The 23,454-nt window shown below is 40.0% G+C and overlaps 1 protein-coding gene across 1 annotated transcript in view; it reads right to left on the bottom strand.

Moving 5' to 3' along the window:
- whrna (whirlin a) overlaps positions 1-23,454 on the bottom strand; it is a 125,457-nt gene that overhangs the window by 15,373 nt on the left and 86,630 nt on the right. The window contains exons 5-7 of the mRNA XM_054612898.1: positions 20,044-20,252; positions 16,980-17,016; positions 558-770 (exon numbers count right to left, since the gene is read on the bottom strand). Of these exons, the coding sequence (XP_054468873.1) occupies positions 558-770; positions 16,980-17,016; positions 20,044-20,252 (459 nt within the window). The remainder of the gene's footprint in view (positions 1-557; positions 771-16,979; positions 17,017-20,043; positions 20,253-23,454) is intronic.

Raw genomic sequence — 23,454 nt, 5'->3', positions numbered from 1 at the left:
ATTCAAACAATAACTTTGGTTTAAATTGTTAAAATGAGTTTTGTGCGATGCTGGTATGATTAACTTTAAATTTCCCACCAAATATATATCAAGCTCCAGCCCTGATCTTATTTCACATTAATTTGTTCTACCTTTTTACGATGAAAACAAAAACTAACCAAAAAACAATCCGTCCAGTAAGGGATTTTTACAGTAGCTCTACAAACAGCAGAAGGCAGCTGGAGAAGCTTTCTGGGGCTGTTTTATACAACAATGCACTTAAGAAGTATGGAATAAAACACCTTTGATTTATTGTGTTTTTTTACAAGGTGAACTACTGCAGACTGCTGTGAGAAAATCAAGAGACTTTTAAGAGCCTGGGATAAAGTGAAAACAAAACCGTACTGTAAACATCAGCAAAAAGCCTGGGCATAAATCTCAAAAGGGCTTAGAAAAACTTCAATTCAAATCTTGGAGCAATCGCACACCGAGACTTTACAGGAGCACAGAGTGCTGCAGAAAGAAGATTGATTCTCTTTTTATCTTTCCTTTCTCAAACAAGCCTCCGCATCCTTCACCTTTGCGTGCGTGTTGAGCAGCTCAAACAGCGCCACGACTAGCTGCTCCACCCCGATGTGTCCGTCCCGGTACTCCTCCACGTAGTAGCCCATGGTCTGCCGCTCTGCCTCCGTCAGCAAGTGGCGCGCCTGCTCCTCCAGCATGGCCCGCGACTGGTTCACCAGGCTGGACAGGGTCACCTGTGAGCCCGCCACGCCTTTGTAAAACCCAGGCTGGAGTAGATGGAGAAGAGGGGAAGAAAGAGACAAGAGATGGAGAAGAAGTTTATTTTTTAATTCAGTGTTTGAAATTCATTTTTTCAATGTATTTATTGTATTTTTATCTGTTTTTTTTCCTTTTGTGACTGATGGAGTGAGAAAAAAAGGCTGGTCAGGAAGACAAATCGAAGAGGTGAATGTCAGCATCTGTATGTAAGATTTTATAGAGACGGAGAGGTGGAGAGGATGATGGTTTAGAGAAGGATAGGGAATAATGCAGAAGAAAAAGAGGAGGGAGGAAGGGAGTGAAAAATTTGAAGAGGATTGTTGAGAAGGAGGGTGGACTATAATCTCTATCCATTGCACATACTCTCTATACTATGAACTTTTTCACAGACCCATATCAAAAACTGTACAGCTCTCTCATTATAAAACAGTTATTTTGTATATAATTATAGTATTTTCCATCCTTTAGATTCTATTTTTATGTTGATTGACTTTTGCATTACTGTGCTTATATTTGTATTTCCTCTTAATATGTTTGTTGTATGCACTAAACACGAACAAACATTTCTTGTATGTGAAAAACTACTTGGCAATAAACTTGATTCTGATTCTGATGTGATGGGAAGGTTGTAAGGAAGAATTAGAGAGAGGGAGGAGAAGAGGCAAACATGTGGAAGGTGTAAAAGAGTTTGATGGAGAGGAGGGAGGGAGAAGGATGTGGAGGATGAGGACAGGCAGATGTCTGGCATGGCTTAGTGGAACAGTAAGGATGAAGGAGGAGACAACAGGAAGGTAGGAGGACGAAGTGATGGACAGGCAAGAGAGACGGGTGATAACAGCAAAGACCCAGAGGTGACGGAGGAGCAAGAGGAGGGTTAGGGAGGAGACAATGGCAGGAAACTGATCAGGACGGACAGAAAAGGAACAAGGACATTAATCACACCCACATATACTGAAAGAACCATCAGTCTTTTTGTCCCAAATGTATAAATTATCATCCTTCCTTCTTCCTTCTGTCCCGCCATCTCCATTATCATTAATGCTTTGTGGCACTAACACCACCGCTTGCAGCAGGACAGAAACTGTGATGTTCACACATGTGGGTGGCAGGTTTCTGGTATCTTTTATTTTTTTATTTACGGCTTTCATATTTGTGGGCCAGCTGGTTTCTCTGCCAATCAGAAGGATGACACTCTGGCACTTGAGAAACTGATGAGCTGCCAATATCACTACTCCGCTCCATATCTGCTCCTTTTTTCCTCTGTGCCCGGTCCTTTTCTCTTCCAAGTTATCTGCTCGCTAGCATTCAGCTCCTCTTTAATTAACTCCTTAATCAAAGACAACACTTCAAATACACAGCTCCGGGGTCTGTGTCTGCCTGCGTTTAATATGAGACGGAAATGAGGCGGAAACAGGAGGAGGAATAAAAGGCCCGGCGCCGTCTTCCCCTCCTTCTACTTAACTCTCTGCCTTCACCTCCTTCTCAACTCTTGCCCACACTCATCCCTCCGTATCGTCAGCAGAAGTCCTCCCAGTGTCCCTGGTCTGAGCACAGCCAACTACTGTTTAATGCCCAAGGTGAACTCATCTGCTACCCTACAGGAATTTCAATCACCCCTATGCCTTACACCGAAAATTCCCCCACAGCATCCTTGTCCCGGTTACTGATCTCAAGGGCGCAGCAGAGAGAACCAATGGGACCACATGAGGCACACAAGCAGTCAGTCAGCCCGTCTCTCGCTGTCCAATCGGAGGGCAGATCGACACTTGAGGGTGCTAATGAAATCGCTCGTCACTCTACTGGAGTGGAACACCTGCAGTTTCCCGCTAATGAGGTCTGCTCCAGGAGGCGATGTTCCGAGGACGGTGAGAGGGCGCTTTTACTGTAAGACTGCTATTTTACAGTTAATAGACATCCGTCGGCGCTGGTTCGTTTGTTGGACCTGATCCATTGCTGAGGTCACTCTCTGGCTGGGTTTCTTAAATGCCAGATATTGGCCCCTTTATCGCAGTGAACAACAACAACAAGGACCACTGTCGTATTCAATTGATAAAGAGCAAATCAGATAAAGTCCCATCTGAAAATGTCACACGCCTTATCTCTGCTATAGCTTGTTTTTTTGGAGACAAAGTTAAAAAAAAAATAGAGACTATTGTCCTCTTTGTTTTGTAGAATCTCACCTCCACTAATCTTAACTGCGAGGACAAAAAAAGAAACTCTTTCCCTGCAAACACTTCCACTATGCCTTGCTTATCTGAAAACACTCAGAGTATCTCGAGTGATAATTCATCTGAAGGTTTTTGGAAAAACAACATCAAATGGCTGGCGGGGCTGCTGGGATGAATAAGTCCACATGGTCGACCAAACCAACCACAGATCTGCTCTGTGGTTTAAAAAAAAAAAGGGGGGGGGGTCTGTAGCAATTCTGAGAAACAAACAGTATAACCAGACACCTATGAAGCAGGTGTTTGATTACAGTTCTAAATGGACGAGGCAGTATTAAACTAAGAAAAGACAGCAACAGTGAGGCTTAGCTCACGAGCATTGTGGGCATTTGGTTTTCGCATCTTATTGATAACCCTTTATTGTTCATATTTTGTTTATTTGCACTCTGTATTTTTCCACTTTGAATCACAACTGCTGCACAACAACTTTCCCCGGGATGAATAATGTTTAACTTATCTTAATTACCAATAACATCAACAAATATAAACAGCTTTTCATTGACCACTGTAAAAAATGTATTTCAAATGCGTGCTAATATAAGCTACTGTGAATAAGTTAAACTGCAGGACTGAGGGACAGAGAGAGGGAGTGACCAAAGCTGCACAGAAAATAAAGAGATGTGGAGAAGTCGCAGGTAAGAGAGGGGGATAGAATCAGTGTTTCCTCTCCCCTCTCTGTGCCACAATCATGGTTCCTGATCTATATCCAGATTCTTTTTTCACTTTGACTGTGTCTGTGATCATGAATGTGTTGAATTCATTCTCGATCTTTGAAATAGTAGTTCTGACAAAATAATCATAACTTTAACCTGCAACTCATGGCCTTAATCAGTGGATGTAGATTGCTTAGTTGTCATGGAGATAGCTCAGTTGTCAGTGCCCAGCCAATGGAAGGCTGAGAAAAAGGCTAAAGAAGATGATGACAACGGCCAACAGTATGAATTATTTAGTCTTCCTGATTGTCTATACTGTTATTTACTTGTTGGTCTGTACAGTACACACGGCATGTAGTGGATGTGTTCGCCTCCGGAGAGAGGATTCCATCCTCAGTGGCATCTCCTGAGGTTTCTTCCAACTTTCTCTTGTTGAACGTTTTTGGGGAGATTTTTTTGTTCTAACCATATCAATTGTCTTTGGACAGTAACTCACATATGCTGCACAGAATGTAAAGGCCCCTGAGGTAAAATTGTAAAATATAATACATAAATCTTAAAATAGATGTTACTTGACAGCCACTACCTGTGTTAAAAACAACTATGTTTTTGGGTTGCATCTAAGATTATTATCAAAAAGAAAGCTTCTTTGTACTGAGACGGGATACCCTCTCTCCCTCCCTCATGCACAGGCGGAGTGATGACAACTGAGCAATCTCCAACTGAGTAAAACAGACCAAGAAAAACACAACCAAAGATAACAGCTTTGTGTGAGTCTCTGTGTTTATCCACTACTTTACCCTCTATCAAAAAAAATAGATTTGTGATGAAGGTGAAGATTTCCCTGATTTCTCACATCCCCGCAATCCAAACGTGTCTGCATTGCGAGGACATTTTTCTCTCAGGGAGTTCAAGCACTTTTCTCTGAAAATAACAACAGGATCAGAAAAACCACTGAAAAGAAAGGAGAGGGAAGATTGACATGCCAACGTTATAAAAATCGATTGCACATGATGGTGGCACAGATTGTGTCTGACCTCACAGGGCACATCTTGTTATTAAAACTTGAGGTCTACACAGAGAACAAGTGTACCTCTGCCATTTTAGTCTCACTAACGCCCAATACATTAGCTTCTCAACTCCATCACCGCTTCCCAGCTGACAGAACTTGAAGGTCTATATGTAAAGTTTATGAGGTTCTAAAAAGCCAGGAAGTTATGATCACAGATGTATTTACTACATCACTGGCAATCCACAATGCAGCTGACAGATGCCTATGTTACCTTGGGTGAGTGGGATCTGATTTTATCACATTACAAGCTGTAACACTCCTCCATCAGATGGAGAAAATAAAGTCCATCAGTGATAACAATAAAAAAATGTTTTCAAGCAATGGGGTCAGATCTCATCTGCTGCTCTCTGACATGCTCTCTGACGAGGCTCAAATCAGCCTAGATCTCATTCTGAACACATCGCCAAGGATGGAAATCGACCACGCTCTTATCGCAATTTAGGACTGCTGATCAACTTCATCAAAGGGAGAAATAGTGTTCGCTTATCACTGCAACATATTCTATCCAACCCTCTGTGCTTTAACTCTGTGTGTGTGTTACGCTCAGAGGGGGGCCTCATCTGCTAAACTCTTTCATGCATCAACAAACAAATGATTAGCATACATTATATATACAGTGGGGGAAATAATTATTTGATCCCTTGCCGATTTTGTAAGTTTGCCCACTGACAAAGAAATGAACGATCTATAATTGTTATGGTAGGTTTATTTTAACAGTGAGAGACAGAATATAAAAAAAAAATTCCAGAAAATCACATTATATAAAAGTTATAAATTGATTTGCATTTGATTGAGTGAAATAAGTATTTGAGCCTCTACCAACCAGCAAGAATTCTGGCTCCCACATACCGGTTAGATTAGTCCTTTCACTTTAAGAAAGTACTCTGAATCTCAACTAGTTACCTGTATAAAAGACACCTGTCCACAGAATCAATCAATCAGATTCCAACTTCTCCACCATGGGCAAGACCAAAGAGCTGTCTAAGGAAGTCAGGGCAAAGATTGTAGACCTGCACAAGGCTGGAATGGGCTACAAGACCATCGGAAAGCAGCTTGGTGAGAAGGAGACAACTGTTGGTGCGATTATTCGGAAATGGAAGAAACACAAAATGACCATCAATCGCCCTCGGTCTGGGGCTCCACGCAAGATCTCGCCTCGTGGGGTATCGATGATCATGAGAGAGGTTAGGGATCAGCCCAGAACTACACGGGAGGAACTTGTTAATGATCTCAAGACAGCTGGGACCACAGTCACCAAGAAAACCATTGGTAACACACTACGCCGTAATGGATTAAAATCCTGCAGCGCCTGCAAGGTCCCCCTGCTCAAGAAGGCACATGTACAGGCCCGTCTGAAGTTTGCCAATGAACAACTGAATGATTCAGAGAAGGCTTGGGAGAAGGTAATGTGGTCAGATGAGACCAAAATCGAGCTATTTGGCATCAACTCAACTCGCCGTGTTTGGAGGAAGAGAAATGCTGATTATAACCCCAAGAACACCATCCCCACCATCGAGCATGGAGGTGGAAACATTATGCTTTGGGGGTGTTTCTCTGCTAAGGGGACAGGACGACTTCACCGCATCGAGGGGAGGATGGACGGGGCCATGTACCGTGAAATCTTGGGCGACAACCTCCTTACCTCAGCCAGGACACTGAACATGGGTCGTGGATGGGTCTTCCAGCACGACAATGACCCCAAACATACGGCCAAGGCAACAAAGGAGTGGCTCAAGAAGAAGCACATTAAGGTCATGGAGTGGCCTAGCCAGTCTCCAGACCTTAATCCCATAGAAAATCTGTGGAGGGAGCTGAAGCTTAGAGTTGCCAAGCGACAGCCTCGAAACCTTCAGGATTTGGAGAAGATCTGCAAAGAGGAGTGGACCAAAATCCCTCCTGAGATGAGCACAAACCTGGTGACCAACTACAAGAAGCGTCTGACCTCTGTGCTTGCCAACAACGGTTTCTCCACAAAGTACTGAGTCATGTTTTGTTAGGGGATCAAATACTTATTTCACTCAATCAAATGCAAATCAATTTATAACTTTTATATAATGTGATTTTTCTGGATTTTTTTTGATATTCTGTCTCTCAATGTTAAAATAAACCTACCATAACAATTATAGATCGTTCATTTCTTTGTCAGTGGGCAAACTTACAAAATCGGCAAGGGATCAAATAATTATTTCCCCCACTGTATATTACATATTATATAACAGAATCAATCCATGTGATTGGATCAGAAATGTATGTTCTAATTACTTAAGGCTCTTATAGAACAGTTATTCAAAAAGACTGGGTTGGGACCCACAGGTGGGTTGCAGGAGATTGTAATAGGGTCTGCAAATTAATTTGCTGAACTTCTTCCATAAGTTCCTCTTTTATTTAACATTCATATCGGCGGTACACCTTTGAGACAATGAGGGGGCCTAAAAGTTCATATTGTTCTAATAATTGAAGCCTACATATGACATTGAATCTAATAAGAAATGCTGATGTGAAAACTGTTTGTTGTACTGATGAGAGGAACAAGAGCCTTTTAACGTAATTACCGAAATGCATGTGTTTTGGTCTTAAGCATTTTACATGTGTATACATTTCTATAACATACGCATAAAACAAGGTTGTCATTTATCAAATGTATATTTCTCTGAAATGGCTGGTTAACCATTTCAATTTAAAATAAGTTCATGCAGAAAAGACAGTCAAAATGGTCAGTAACATTCATCTATGATGAATGTTTTGGAAACGCTGTTTTAGAGGACTGGTTGATATACAGTGTGCAGCCAGAAAACACATGACCTCATGGCTACAGGACAGTATGTCAAACCGCAATGAATCTCCGACACTAATGAGTGATGACATTTATTAAACATTACATTACACAGAGATGGAGGTCATTTGCACACAACTGACATGAATAGTCCCCTCAATCAAAGGGAGGACTGATATTACAAATGACAGATTAGATGGCGTAATGCCATCGTACACCATTAATCACCGTTTGCATACTTGTTATTTATGATGGATTGCACGGGTTGCAACCGCAGCAGCTTTGTTGCAAAGTTTGTTTTTGCAAGAACTGGATTCATACAGTCATGCCAACATGTGAGCCTGTACACCTGTGCTTTAAGACATTCAGACTACTCGCTCTGAAAAATACAATAAGCCTGTCTTATCTTATCTTCTGCTTTGTGTCAATACCAAGAGGGTACCTGAGTTAACCAACATTTCTTAAGAGAGACCTTACTTTAACAGGCTCCATAAACCCTCATCAGATTCACTGTCAAAGCATTTATAAAGTATTCATATTGCCCCTGAGCCCTGAGTTGATCTTCTTTAGTTCAGACCGTGATGAGCTGTATGCAAACACATTTCAGCTGCAGGCTTTAGACTGTCGCTGCTGTCGTCTTGGACGTATCAGTGTGCATCAGTGAAGAAAAGGGGCCAATAGGCAGGATCTGTTGGTTTTGAGATCCCTCTCTTACAAGCATCACTGCAACAGTGCCGGCGTGTGGATATCTATAATCTTGATATTGTGTAACAGGCTGCCAGATATCTTGCTTCTTTAAACCACATACATTTCCTCACCAGTCTGTGAACAGAACAGCAGCCCAAACACAAAGCATGTCATGGTGACTGTGTTGCCCAAAATCTATCAGGTTAGTTTTTGCAGGTCGAGAGAGTGAGATACTGTCCAGTATAAAGCTGGTTACAATAGTGAAAATTAAAAAAAACATCTCGAAATATCAACTTTATCTCTGTGTCTTTCCTTGGTTTGCTCTTAACTTTAGACAGACCTGAACCGCCCAAACATTGAAAGAAGCTGCTCGCCACAAGGACTAGTGGTTAGCTTTCCATGCTACATTATAATCACACTTAAAATGATCCAATTTCCCATATTCAGTACCTTGCTACTGAAACCGGAAGACACCTGAGAATCAAATGTGTCTTGTTTGCCAGATAGCTTTGCAAAGCATCAGTATTCAAGTTGAGGAATTGCTCTTGTTGATAAAAGCCAAACATCTTAAGGTTCAGCTCACTAGCTGCCAGTTTTGAATACCAACAGCTGTTGAATCTAAGGAGTTTATCTTTGAATGCCTACAGGTTTCAGTTAAACCATCTAAGGTATTTCAGTTTGGTTGTGTATGATAAATGTGCACTCCTACTAACAACCATTTAATGTTGTTACCAGCTGCGACACCGACGCTGGTATTGTTTTCACCTTGTAAGTCTGTGAGTGTTAAAATGTTTGTCTGTGGACAGATTATATCAGCACCATAGCATTGCAACACTAATATTGTTTTCACCTTGTGAGTCTGAGTGGTTATATATCTGTCTGTGGCTCCTTCTCAACTTCCTACCTCCCCACATCCTACACCCATCATCCAACTCTGTCTTCATTTTGACCTGAACAGCACACCTGTAAAGTGTTGTGAGTGCATCCTACACGGTTATGACGCTATCATAGTCACAAAATCTCTCCACTGACGTACAAACACCTGGTAAAGTACTCAAAACTCATTTGTAGTAAATCCTGCTACAGTAGGTGTCTCCAGGACCACATTTTGTCATGAAGAGACACAACCAAACAAGCGGCTGTAGCGGGTGGTAAGAAGCAAATAAGGTTTGACTGACAAAAGCAATATTTACCCGATGTTATTTGCTGTAATACATTTTGTTGTCTCTCAAACAACATTAATTTGCTCTAGATCAGGGCCTAAATGGGGTCAGAGCAGATCTAATGATTGAGAATTGCTTTGTGACCTATCCTTAATTAATTAGCTTATCGGTTCGGCTTGGCCTTTGGGCTGCAATTAGGATGGGGGGAGCATGGCGGAGGGGGGTCGTTTGGAGGGACAGATGATGTGACCGCAAGGACAATACGAATCTACGGTCACCAGCCGAGGGAGCGATGGCAAGAGGACGTTGAAATGTATAAAGATGAACACAGATCTCTTTGCTTGTTCAAGCAGCACAAACAGCTGCAGATCAATCTAAAAGAGATTAATATTTATGCTGAGGATGCGTTGACACAATGTGAGGTTAGCAGTGGGCGTTGGCTCGAACAAGGGGTCTCTGGTCCCATGGAGAAGCAGCAGGGCTGTGAATTATCACCTCCCAACCTGCTGCCTGGCCCTAAAGCCCTGCTGCTACATATCTTTCACCCTTAATGGCCTCTCTCTCTCTCTCTCTCTCACACATACACACAAACACACACAGAGTCATACACAATTGAACACAGGCACAGAGCAGCACCCAGTCCCCTTACATGTACTTTAGTTGTCTTGGCATATTCTGAGCTGGTACTCTTTTGACTCAAATGATACAAAATTGTATTTTCACTGTTTCTTGCATTTGTATGCCTTCAAAGAGCCCTCAGCGTTCTTGGAAGTTTCTTCGGGATGTCTAGAGCTACTGTAGCATACTGTAGGTAGCTTTGGACAGGCTTTGTGAATTATATTAAAGCGTCTGAATACTAAAATACAAAACATTGTCAAAAGTATTTGGACAAGTATGCAAATACACATTACACCTATTTGTTGACCATTATCATTCCTTAATCATGGGCAACGTTTGCAGTCCGCATCGGTGTTCCAGTTCATCCCAAAGGTGCTCGATGGGCTTGAGTTTAGAGCTGTGTGCAACCCATCAAGTTTGACACCAAACTTGGAGAAACATTTCTTTATGGAGCTGTCTTTTTGCACGGGACCATAGTTTTGTTGAAACAGGAAAAAGCCAAACACAAATGGCTGCCGCACATTTGGAAGCACATTAAAGTCTAAAATTTAAACCATGAAAAACAGTCACAGACTTTAAAAACAGTCCTAGTCTTAAACTAGAAAAAAAAAACATCCTTATGTTCACCATATATGCTTATGTATAATATATATAAATACAAATTGAATTGGTAAAAGATAATCTGCTTCATCAGGACTGTCGGTTGTGCTTTTATCAGATTTGTTGTTGTTTTTCTACAAAGAAAGCAATGTTCAAGTCAAGCCTGATGTTGCCTTGGACATAATAGATTGATCCCATTCACTTTCACGCAGTGAGGCATACAGCTTATTAATTTCACAGTGGTATGGAACCTTTAATCGGTATTAGCCGACACCTAATGCCCAGGTACCTGGAATGAAAAAGTTAGATGGGCTCTTAAAGGCATAAGGCAGGCAAGGGAAAATAGTAAAAGAAGAGAGCCATACAGGACATACCAGCCATATCCATAGCATATTCCACCCGAGTCAAGAATTATTTAAAAACAGCAACATGTTCCCTTCAAGGCGGTTTGTAAAAGAGCTTAAAAGGTATTCAAAGAACAAAGTACATCTAAGGTGATGACATTTTGCAGCTAATTCGATGCCCAGGGTCCATAAAAAGAGAAAGCAGCTTTACGAAGCTCTGAGGGCCCCCTAGGGACAACTAAAATAATCCAATTTGTAGATCTACTGCTATAGTTGCTGATATGAAAGGTTAAAGGCTAGAGATATATGCAGGTAGTTTGCCTAACAATGTTTTGGCAATAAATAGCAACATGTTCATTTTTCTCCTCTGGTACAGAATGTATGTAATATATAATGTATATACAGAATCCATCTTTTTAAGTAGGGAGGAAGTTGCATGTTAATGACATCACCATAGTCTAATAAAGATAGACATTAGCTTTGCACATTTTTCTTTTTGGCCTCAAATGGAAAGCATTTTATTTTATTTAAAAAAAGCCCAGTTTTTACATGTCCCTTCTAATGTCACGATAGTTGGATCAGCTGCCTTAGAGGGAGAACGAGTGAAGGTCATATATTTGGTCTTTTTCTTAGTTTAGCTCTACGGCTTGAATCAAAGAGGGTGCCAGTGTATAGATGACTGTGTCATCCGCTAACATATATGTATCTTATGTATAATTAGTAACTTGCATAGCTGCTTCTACAGTGCCTGATCTAATCTCTCACTGAAAACAATAAATACTGTTTTAATTGGCCATTTACGAGATAATTAAATGCTAAACAAATACCATAACAGATATTCCAGTCGGTAAATGGGATGATAATTATTTAAGTCAGAAGGCTCTCCATCCCTTAAGAAAAGGGGGAACCAGAATTTATTTTCAGGTAGTGGGTATGGCGTTGGAGAATACATTTAAAGTAAGGCTTAACCTAACCTGGGCCAGATTATTTTTTACAATCTAGTCTCAATAGAGCTTTGTGATCTTGTGAAGTTGAGGTGGGAGTTAAAGGAAACAGGTAGAGAGGGCAACATGGGAGAAGCTCAGATTTTCCCTATACAACATGTACACCTGTAATACTGGTATCAGAGATAGAACCAGCAGAAATAAAATGACGTGTGTCTGCAAAATTGGTTCTACCCTTGATTCCACTTTAAGGAATTAACGTTTGACTAAATTCCACAATTTTGCAGGATTTTCCAGATTTTTATTTATTTATCATGGTAAAACAGTAGTCACATTTTGAGTTTTTTCATGTATATAATGTAATGTAATTAATGTATATGTACAGATTTCCATTCAAAGGGTTATTTGTTTTCTTTGCTTTGGCTCAGACAGCATCTCTTTGTCTAATGAAAAAGGAAATATATTGATTAAACCAAGGGTTGTCTTTTTCCACTTATCCTCAGTCTTCAAAATAGTATGTAAATCACATAAAGCCAATCAATCCTGTGTCGTTGCCTTACATAAGCAGCAGTGTGTGCTGTGTTATATGTGGCGTCCGCACAAATTTGGGTAGGCTTGTCCTGATTGGCAGGCTACGCTAATGCAAATTTGCAGTGGGGAAAGCATGCTCGTGATTGGAGGAGAGTATTACCCATAGATTCAGGTTTAGGGCAGGGTCTGTGTGAGATAACTACCTTTTCCAACATAGTCTTGGGTACAAATAAATATAAAATAGTGAATCTCTCATGACAAATAACCAATCTGGTTTTATGCTAGTCAGATTCAAAGTGTGTTCATGTTATACCCCGTTGGGCAGAGTAAGACGCTGATTAAGGAATTAAAGGCTACAAATACGTATGCAGAGGGGAAGACATGCAGAAAAGCCTCGTCAATGAAAATACAATGACCTATGAATAACACATTTACTCATACGTTCATAAAATGCATATATGCAGAGCCATTCACATGCAAATACATGCAAACATGTGCACCTACACATTAAGATGTACACGCATAAAAACGTCACATACACAAAGATTTCCTCTGCTTAGTACCGCACTGAAGCATGGAAAGGTGACCATTTATTTTTGGGAGATCAAAGACACTCTATCAAACAACATGTAATTTTATCAAGGTCAGTCTATCGGACGCAGCTTTGAAATGGACGCACAGCATGGTTCAAACAGCATGATACAAGACCAACAATATCATAGTGTTGATATACCTCGTACTAACAATCAGGATCAAAATCCCTTCAATGACATGAAGAGTGTGTGTACTGTAGAGGGACCACAGAGGACAGGAGCAGGTAAAAGCTGCTGGTTTAAAGATATTGACAATGCTTCACATGTAGAGAGGATTGGACAAACCATCTACTGATCAAATGATGGTAGTCTGCCTTGGTGTTTATTCACAGATTTCTTGTAATGTGGCAGTAAGAGCCAAGAGATTCAGTCAACCAATCTGTGGATGGAGCTATGTTTTTACCTTTATGTCTTTTAAAGCGACAGTACTGGGTTGATGTTTTTGATGTGTATTTTTGACGTTTTGTTATCGATTAAATTTATGAGATAAGGTAATGCAAGCAGTTAAGCTATACATTAGAATGTTATAAATAACTTCCTAACTTTAAATACTTTCCTTCCTATGCAACTGACTTACTAACTGAAAATGTACAACCACTGGCATTCATTGCTGTCCACCACTTGTAATTTCTGACACTCTCACTCAAGTCAAGGATTTTCAAATCCTACACATAGAGGCTTAAAGTTTTTACATCAAACATGTTTGGCTTATGTTTTTTTCTGCCCTGCAGCAGACACTGTTTACATTTCCATTAATTAACCTTAACCGATCAGAGCAACTGAGCTGATACTGAGCAACAGCATTTGTAGTCTCTGGCTACGTGGTAAGTCTAAATCCGAAATATACTTTTCTTCGGCTCTGAAAAGTTAAGCAAATTTTAAAATAAGACGCATCACAGTTGTATGTCAAACAGTCATATAGCAGTCTGAAATGTCACACCTTATATTTTTATCATATTAGACATTTGTGTAAAATGTCCATAAGTACCGTATCAATTCTTAAGTTGTGTCAAAAATCGGATTTTGTCAAGTGTCTGAGATTTTTGACCACCAAAATAAAAGCCAAATTTGAAGAAAATTCCCTCAAGAATGGGATGGACGGACAAACACCAGAATACATAATGCCTCTGGTGACGGCCATCAGTGGCATGGAAGAATAAAAAACAGAATAATTGTCTGTATGTCTATTCTTTAGAGCGATCCTCTTAAAACTATGCTGTCCATAATATTGGACTCTGTGCTGATCACACAGACAAAGGTGTCCTCAAATTTTAAGACCTGCTTCAGGACGTTTTAACCTTTCTTGCTGGAGTATAAATATCTCTTTAAAAAGGAAAATGCTGAATCGCTGCAATTTGTGAAGTCCAGGGGCAGAGCATGTATTGTTCACATGAATTGTCTTGGCAATGCTTGGCTGAACGCCTCTGTTTTATTATCTGTACTGCCCGGCTCTGCTGTAATTAAGAGAAATAAGGGTTGGGTAGTGGGGCGAGGTAACCATTAGTATTGCCATGGTGTTTCTTTGACAGCTACAAAGAAAAAGAGAGGTGAAAATCTCACAAATATGGGCTTTCAAGCTGAAGATAATGATTTCTTTTGAATCTCAGAATTAGCTCTTTCTCTGCTCTCCCCTCATTGAAAGATTTACTAAATTAACTGTGTAATGTCTCACACCTGATGAGACTTTTATGTTTTTAAACCTGAGTGGATTGCAAAGTGAAGTGCTGCCCTCTCTTAGATTAGTTGAATGATCATTTTAGTCTTTTTTCATGCTTTTTATTCGCGATGAATTATTTATTTCCAAGAAACTACTGAGGACATCTCTAATAACACAAGATTTAGAGTGGTGCTGTTGTGTGATTCTTTGATCAGTCGATTAATTCAACTAACCAATTAATCGACTAAGAATTTATTTAGTCAAGGACAGCCTTAGGACAGTGTCTCATTAAGGCATGTGTTCTTTGTTTTCTTATAAGATTAATGGAAGGATTGATGTGGTTGTTTTACTATAACACAAATCAGAACTGTCATGATATGTTTGGGAATGTTGATGAAAGTATCCGAACAGATGTTTGCATCAAATTCCTAGCTCTCATTGTAATTGTGTTTGGCAGAGGTGCACAGACTCTAGACAGGGCAGACGTGAAACTTGTGAAACAAAGACACCAGTCATAAAACAGCAACAATGGAGTCTCGGATTGAGCAACCTTTATCACGCCTGCTTGGTTTCACAGTCAATTGTGGAATTAAGCAGAAATGCCAAATAATCTCAAAAGCACTTCTACAAATACAGTAGAGATCTGACGCATGATGCTCTCCAAAAGGGACGTTTTTAAAAGGTCGCCGAGTTTTGCACAAGGACAGGGAGAACATATAGAAACCCTGTATTTCTGACCCCTCATTACTGTGCAGTCTTTAGTGGTTTTTTTTAGTGTGTCATCTAGTTGGGTCCATAGTCCCACAATACAGTTCTGGCAGTTTTCCAACAGAACAAGTTATTTCTCTGCACACATAAGAGACTGGATCAGAAAGGCGAGTTTGGCCATAAATTCTCCAGGCTGACTAGTGGAGGTTGCTGAGGAGCAGAAACTGCTTTTCACACACAACCACCACACACAGTCTGTAGTGCTGCAGGTATTATAGATCAGGTAGTTGCAATGCTTTGACTGACGTGTTAATGTTCATAGAGTGACTGGTGACAGCCTTGGTTGTTGGTTCAAATGCTTTTAAATGACCTATACTTATGTTATCCTGTTGCACAAATAATTACAGCCTCTTCTCATTCACAAAGCATGATTTTGTTATCTACAAAATTGTAAGTTTCAGTGGTGGAATGATTATATACAAAGTCAATGAAGAGACGCTGATGCAGCATTAGCAGACTTGTCATGATGATCACAAACTTAGAGAAAAGAGGGATAAGAAGAGAAACTTAGGGGAAAATAATGGAAAATCCTGGACCCGTAGCAAGTTCTAGACGATAAGTTTTAACCCACCAAGACAATATTTTCTTAACCCTTGACCAAGCAGCACAAAATATTTAGTTGTTACTGTATAAGAATACTTGTGAGTAACTTGGTGAGTGGATTTGGCAGCCTGCATATAGTGGAAATACTTTAACATCTATTAAACGTCCTGCAGATTGTTTTGACCCTTTTATCTCAGAGCTGCTGATAAGTCAGCAGCTCTATGCATCTTAGTTATTCATCAGAAAAGGGCATCTTTTAAAAGAAGGGGCACAGCGGCATGTGTTGCATGGCAATGATTCACTTTTAAAACCTCTTTGCACCCAAGCCTGGAGAGAATGTGCTCCTCTTCCATCGAAAATACCTCCCACATCCAGCCTGTCCCTCACTCCCTCTCTCTCTTACAGTGTTGCTACAGTACATTGCCTCCCCAGTCTGCCAGGGGAAGACTGTCCATCAGAGCTTCCATAATGTAAAGCGAGCTCTCCCTGTCACCTTCCTCCCCCCTCTCTCACCTCCTTTCTTTCTCTGTCGTCAGCTGCTGTCTCCTCCAACTTTCTCATCTTAGTATTTCTCCTTTCCTACACACTCTTTCTTGCTTTGCAAAGTCACAGTCAAAGTTAACAGTAAAGTTAGTAGAAGTACAGGGTATGGCGAGTGAGTTAAAGGGATAGTGTGGAATTTTTGAAGTGCCATTGTATGTGGAATTCATCCATAGTCAGTTTATTACACACAGTACAGGAGCAAATCAATGTAATGCTGTGCACAGGGGCAACTGTAAAACACATTTTTGGCACCAAAAAAATCTATATCAGTTTAAGTGTACACTAGATCTAGAATATCTTCACTGCTTCACTTTGCTGTCAGACAGCACTTTCCAATGGGAAACTGAAGCCATTGTCTATGCTCTCTTTAAAGTCTCCTTTGACAAAAACGACATATAGACCATTGTCCTGAGAGAAACACCCCAAACACTGGTAGTCCTGTGTTTGATGTGCACACATACACACACAAAATGGAAATGAGTCAAACTTTGTGTGCATCTCACCTTTCCTGCTGCAGAGGCTCCTTTGTCCATTGAGAATCTGCAGAGAAGCAGACAAAGAGGACAAATGAATGACAGAGAGTTGTGTCCTCACACAAAAGCACAGAGACTCTCTTGTCCACATATGCGCACACAATATTGTCACAACGTGAAATAGTAAAATACCCCCAAAAATAACGTCATCTAAATTAACAAATGGATGAGTTATTAGCCGACTCCTGCACTTTACAATCACTCAGATTTCTGCAATATTAGATAACAGCCTGCAAACTGCAGCAACGCTCTTATGGGCAGTTTGCAGTACATGGACACTTTGCTTTTTTTCCCTTTATGACCTCCACCTGACCCGTGAGAGTTCATGTTTTCTCATTGCTGAGTCATGGGTCATTTTGTGGGATTGAAGATACCTTCAAACTGCCCATACATGCACTGATACAAACAGGCAAAACATGAAAATATAAAATAACAGGCAAACTGATGAGCATATACAGAGAGTATACACACAACAGAGCAATTTTCCAATTTTCTCTATCTCTAAACACACACACACACACACACACACACACACACACACACACACACACACACACACACACACACACACACACACACACACACACACACACACACACACACACACACACACACACATATTTTGGAGCTCTGGTAAAGAGGCTTTGAAACATCTTGACTGACAGCTTTTCATCTTTTTGAATACGTTTCTCATTTACCATAGGCTGATACAGTAAATGCACACTACCACAGATTTTTTAAACCTTCGTCATGGCTGTCATGTTTTCTTAAGAGATGTTGCAGAAACTGCTGCACGTACAGGCTTTTTTTATTTATTTTTTACAGGAATTGCGAAACGTCCATGTCCTCCAGTCAGGCTTTTAAATAAGTATAAAGCACAGACATCAAAATGCATGCCACAAACACACACCGACGCGCCCTCTCTGCAAAAATAAAAGTGTTTTGAAATGTGTGTGTCATTTTTTCAGCGACATATTCCTGCGCAGTTTAATGACTCTAGTAGATGTCTTTACCTCAAGTGCCCACGAAGTAATAGGCTTAAAATCCATGAGTTAACACGACAACTCAAAGCACTGCCTTCAGGGACAGAAGTTACAAAAAAAATATATAGTCAAAAAAAATACTGCAGTCCCACCTGCTTTGGAACTCAGAATGTAGAGCTGTTTTGGGATTCAAATTCAATTAGCCCAGTTGACTTTTGAGACCAACTCAGACATTTAGTCCATTCTCTCATACTGATTTTTCAATTGTTTCCTCCTTGGCTGCTCTTTTTGAACAGCCAGATAATTAGTAGTCTATAAGGAACATGTACTAAATGAAACACTGTGTGCAGCACTGGTTTAAAATCCTATCCAAAATGAAAAATAAATCAACAGAATAATAGTTCAACATGTAAATGTATGTATGCAGCATAGTTAAGAGACTAATTTGTTAGTAAAACATTAATTTATGGCAGCACAGCACCCAGTGTTTCAACTTTTGTAACTGCCTCCCTGTGCATATTCCAATTTGTTCCCTTTTAGATTATTTAACATATGAAATTAAAATTGAATTCAACAAAATAACGTGTTAGTTGTTTTAGTTTAGTCTTAATGTTCTTGCAGAGAGATGCTGTGGTTAAACAAATGAGTACATACAGAGAACAACCATCTGTCTCTCTGTGTTGCATTGGCGAGAAACACTGGAATTACCATGACAGAACATCATCTTGTGATGTAAATGTTAAATACCCGTCATAGCCCCCATTTGTTTGGGAGAAACCGTTGTCGGGCTGTCGGGTTGTGTGTTATTGAACTGATGAGAAAATGAGTCTGATATTTACATCAGATTTTAATTTGGTTGTTGGAGATCATATTTATTCCAGGTCATGAGCTGCAGATGAGTTCCTCAGGTGTGGCATTTTGAAAACAATCTCTGGCATATTTCCAACAGAGCTGCTTATTGCATTTTTATATCTGCGAAAAAGGAGTGAATAAGAGTTCTGCCATCTGAGAGACGGACTACGAATCTACTTAACTCGAAGAGGATTTTTTTGTTGTTGATGTTGTCTTCATTATCTACTGCTGCTCTGCTCAAGTCCCAAGCTTCTTTTTTGTGCCAATTTTCACCACTGATACTAGCAGTTCATAAAAAAAGATGACAGCTTTAGTGATTTCGACAGTGTTCAGAGTTTGGTTGTCAAGCAAGTTAAATTAGATTAGCCCACAGACAATGTTTAATAAATTGTGCTAGTAAGCTTCTTCACTTGTTGGTAACTCCAATAGCCTTTGAACATTTCTGTTTTACCTGCAAGAAGGCAGGTATTGTATATGTCAAACATACTCATCTGATGAAAGTGATCAATGTAACATAATACCATGTACATGTAATGTAAATAGAGTTTTGAATATGTGTCCTTTTGTATTTTTAATTATGCTCTCCTACTTCACATTATCATAAATTGTGCCATTGTGGAAGCTATTAAAGGTTTATGTGGGGAATGTCCTCAGCTGCCCCAGATGTAGAAAAGCTGCATTTAATGCAGAAAAATCCATTAACGCAACACTTTTTTAAAAACAAATTTAAAACAAAGGCTTGATTGTGTTACTAATGGACAGAGCGAGGCTAGCTATTTCCTACTGCTTTCAGCCTTTATTCTAAGCTAAACAAATTGTCTCCTGGTTGTATTTTCATATTTGGTATACAGACATGAGATGGGTATCAATCTGCAAAAAGAGGAATCGATTTTGGGAAAATTTATTTTAGTTATTATTGCCACTCTTTGTTGTATTTCTGTTCTTACTTTTTTATCATTAGGTTTCATCTGCTTTCATGTTTTTGTCTGTGATTAGCCGATTTCAAAGGTTATTCACTTGTTGATAATAAATAAAAGCCAAAAGAAATTTGAATGATTTTGATTCCACCAAAGGACAACATATTTTGTTGTTGATACTTTCATTATCAATAAACGGTAAAAACACCAGCATTAGAATGGCAGAATAACAATATTTTGTGTGGCTATTTATGATTGGACTCAGACCAGATCAAAACTCACCCTGCCATGCTGCTGTTGGCTGAGCTCTCTCCGATCTGCGAGCTGGCGATCCACTTGGTCTCCCCCACCACTGTCCTGGCGTGCGGCAGGCGGCCCACGTCTTTCACCGTCATCATCAGGTGCTGTGACGACTTCAGGACTCTAACGGCTTCGTCGTGCGGGATGCTCAGAAAGCTGCGGCCATTCACCTCCAAGATCTGGTCTCCTACCTGCGGGGAGGGGAGCGAACACAGAGGCATGGCAGGGGGGACTGAACAAGAAGGTAAGGGTGGACCAGCCAGAGACTGCCGCATGCATAGGTTTAATAGGTCAAAGGTCAGAGACAGAGGTGGTGGAGGTGTATAAAAACGTTAAGTGGATCAAGGTGAGTTAAGTAGACTGTAGGTTTCTTGTCAAAAGTAATTGCAGCAGATCTGAACAACAGAAATAATTAGGCCACACAAGGAATAAAGTATTCTTTGCTTGCTGACAGGTTCAAGGGAAGGACTGTTTAATATGTAATGGAAAAGGCTTTCATATGTAATTTCACATTCTATCAAAGGGTTGAGCCTGGGGGCAGCGGCAGCAGGAGTATAATGATGTCCATACCAAACATCACCTTGGACCGTATCTCCTATAATGAGCTGGTGTGTTGGCGCTTTTACCTGGAGTCAACTCTCTGAGGTGTATCAGGGACCCTCGTCTGTGCTGAATGAGGCTGTGGCATCACATCAACCTCAAACTGAACTTTTACTACTTGATCTGTACTACAGCCTCCCTTGGCTTTCCTCTCATTGGTATCCATCATTACTTTGCTGTATTGTGTATATATTCTCCTGGATACTAGTGTGTACGTCTGAGGTATTAAAGCTACAGTTCAATTTCCTCAAACTATCAATATATCCTTACATTAGTAAAGGAAACAATTTGTGAAAATAAAACAGGTTCCTCTTCCTATTTTAGTGCTCCTAAAGGCATTTCCAACATTCCAACGTGCTCGAAGGAAAGCAACCAATCAGAGCTGAGGAGTCAATTAGGAGTTCTTAAAGGAGGCAGAAGAACCAGATTTTTTTATAAATAATCTTATGTGTCAGTATATAGTGATCAAATATGATCAAATATTACAAAAAGTAATTTTTAGTGGTTACCAACTGTATATATTATACCACTAGTGGCCTTTAAAGTCACAGGTCACAGCTCAGATACTGTGGAAACAAATAGCCCTTTGTCCCATAAAAATGAAAGAAATGTTCTGGGTTCAGACAATAATGGTGGGTAGTTTGCTCATCGTAGTGCTTTACACTGACTGTATTAATTTTACAGGTCAACATAGCTGTAATCAATTTGTCACCTTTACAAAACAGCACAAAGTCGCTGGTCTTTAAAATACTTTGTCTGGCATTTAGACTAGATGTAGTGTTTAGCATTTAAAAAAAGCCCTCAAATGTTACTGGTTCTTTGTTCTATTCCAACTTAACTCTGGTCAGCCAGCTGAACCTTTACTATCACTTCAATGTTCTCTTAGAGCAGCAGCCAACGCAAACTTGGGATTAAAGACATTCAGATTCATATACGTTTCAGTTTCTTGGGTGTTTTCCAACAACCCAAAGTGACCCAACACCATATCTGTCATTGCTGAAGCACTGCAGCACATCTGAGGCAGCTGAGAATAATCTCCACATAAACCTTTACCTTTATCAGCGTCTACAATGGAACAATTTATTAACCTATTACAGAGATTGGAGCATCTTATAGGCATTAAAGGAACCGCACTTAGCTGGTTTAAGTCGTATTTATCAGACCGATCTCAGTTTGTATATGTAAACAATGAAAGCTCGATGAAAACCAGGGTTAGTCACGGAGTTCCACAGGGGTCTGTTCTTGGACCTATTTTATTTACCTTATATATGCTTCCCTTGGGGAATATTATCAGAAAACACTCAGTAAACTTTCATTGTTATGCAGATGATACCCAGTTATATCTATCAATTAAGCCAGACAAAACTAACCAGTTCTCTAAACTTCAAGCATGTCTTACGGACATAAAAACCTGGATGACCTGTAACTTCTTAATGTTAAACTCTGAAAAAACAGAAGTTATCCTACTAGGCCCAGATCACCTTCGAATTCAATTATCTAACGATATAGTTTCTCTAGATGGCATTGCTCTGGCATCCAGCACTACCGTTAAGAACCTTGGAGTTATCTTTGACCAGGATCTGTCTTTTAACTCTTATATAAAACAGATCTCAAGGACAGCCTTTTTTCATTTACGTAACATTGCGAAAATCAGGCAAATCCTGTCTCAAAGTGATGCAGAAAAACTAGTTCATGCATTTGTTACCTCTAGACTAGATTACTGTAACTCCTTATTATCAGGCTGCTCTAATAGGTCTCTTAGATCTTTACAGTTGATCCAGAATGCTGCAGCACGTGTTCTAACAAAAACTAAGAAAAGATATTACTCCAGTATTAGCTTCTCTGCACTGGCTCCCTGTTAAATCAAGAATAGAATTTAAAATTCTTTTACTTACCTACAAAGCTCTAACTGGTCAGGCACCGTCTTATCTTAAGGAACTTATAGTTCCATATTACCCAACTAGAGAGCTGCGCTCAATCAATGCAGGGTTACTTTTATTTTTAGGGGAGTTTTTCCTGTGCCGATGTGAGGAAGGACAGAGGATGTCGCATGTGCACAGATTGTAAAGCCCTCTGAGGCAAATTTGTAATTTGTGATTCTGGGCTATACAAAATAAACTGAATTGAATTTAATTGAATTGAACAATTTACAATAACATGTAGGGTTAACTGATTTAACATGAAAAGGGTCACATAATCAAAACTGTATTTACAGATGCAATCAATCTAATCTAATCTAACCAGCACCACTGCAGTGCGAACACACCCTGCTGCCACAGCAAACACTTCTTATCTGTGCTGTCAGGTTGAGCTGAAGCCTCAGTGATGGGGAACAGATTTTAAGACAGATTACAAGCTGTTTGTTCCAGCTGTTTGCAATACAGAAAGGCATGAAAAAGAGTCAATAAGCTGCTTCTTATGGACTTTATATAGTGTTTGACAACACTACAGCTCAGTTTATTGTGAGCTGAGTTCAGTTTATCTCAGTTTCAATTGGATTTGACACAGCTTGAGAGCACACATGGCTATGAAAGGTGCATGCACAAAAGAAGCAGACACACAAACACACCAACATTTTTCTGCTCTAGAGAATTTAGTAGTCTGACTTCAGAGCGGTGAAGAATAACATTATATTATCATATCATAATCATCAATTTTCAATTGTTTTTTGTGTACAATAATAGACGGCTGTCTCAAAACTATGTTCAGAAAATGTGTAAGTTGTTGTGAGTTGTAAAATGTGAATGAGTTCTCAGCCTTTGCCATGGCACTGAGCTCAGCTGCATCCAGTTT

Source organism: Anoplopoma fimbria, chromosome 14, assembly GCF_027596085.1.
Source record: "Anoplopoma fimbria isolate UVic2021 breed Golden Eagle Sablefish chromosome 14, Afim_UVic_2022, whole genome shotgun sequence".
Classification (NCBI taxonomy): Eukaryota; Metazoa; Chordata; class Actinopteri; order Perciformes; family Anoplopomatidae; genus Anoplopoma; species Anoplopoma fimbria.
The sequence above is the reverse complement of the archived record's forward strand: the minus strand, read 5'-3'. Positions and strand labels throughout refer to the sequence as shown.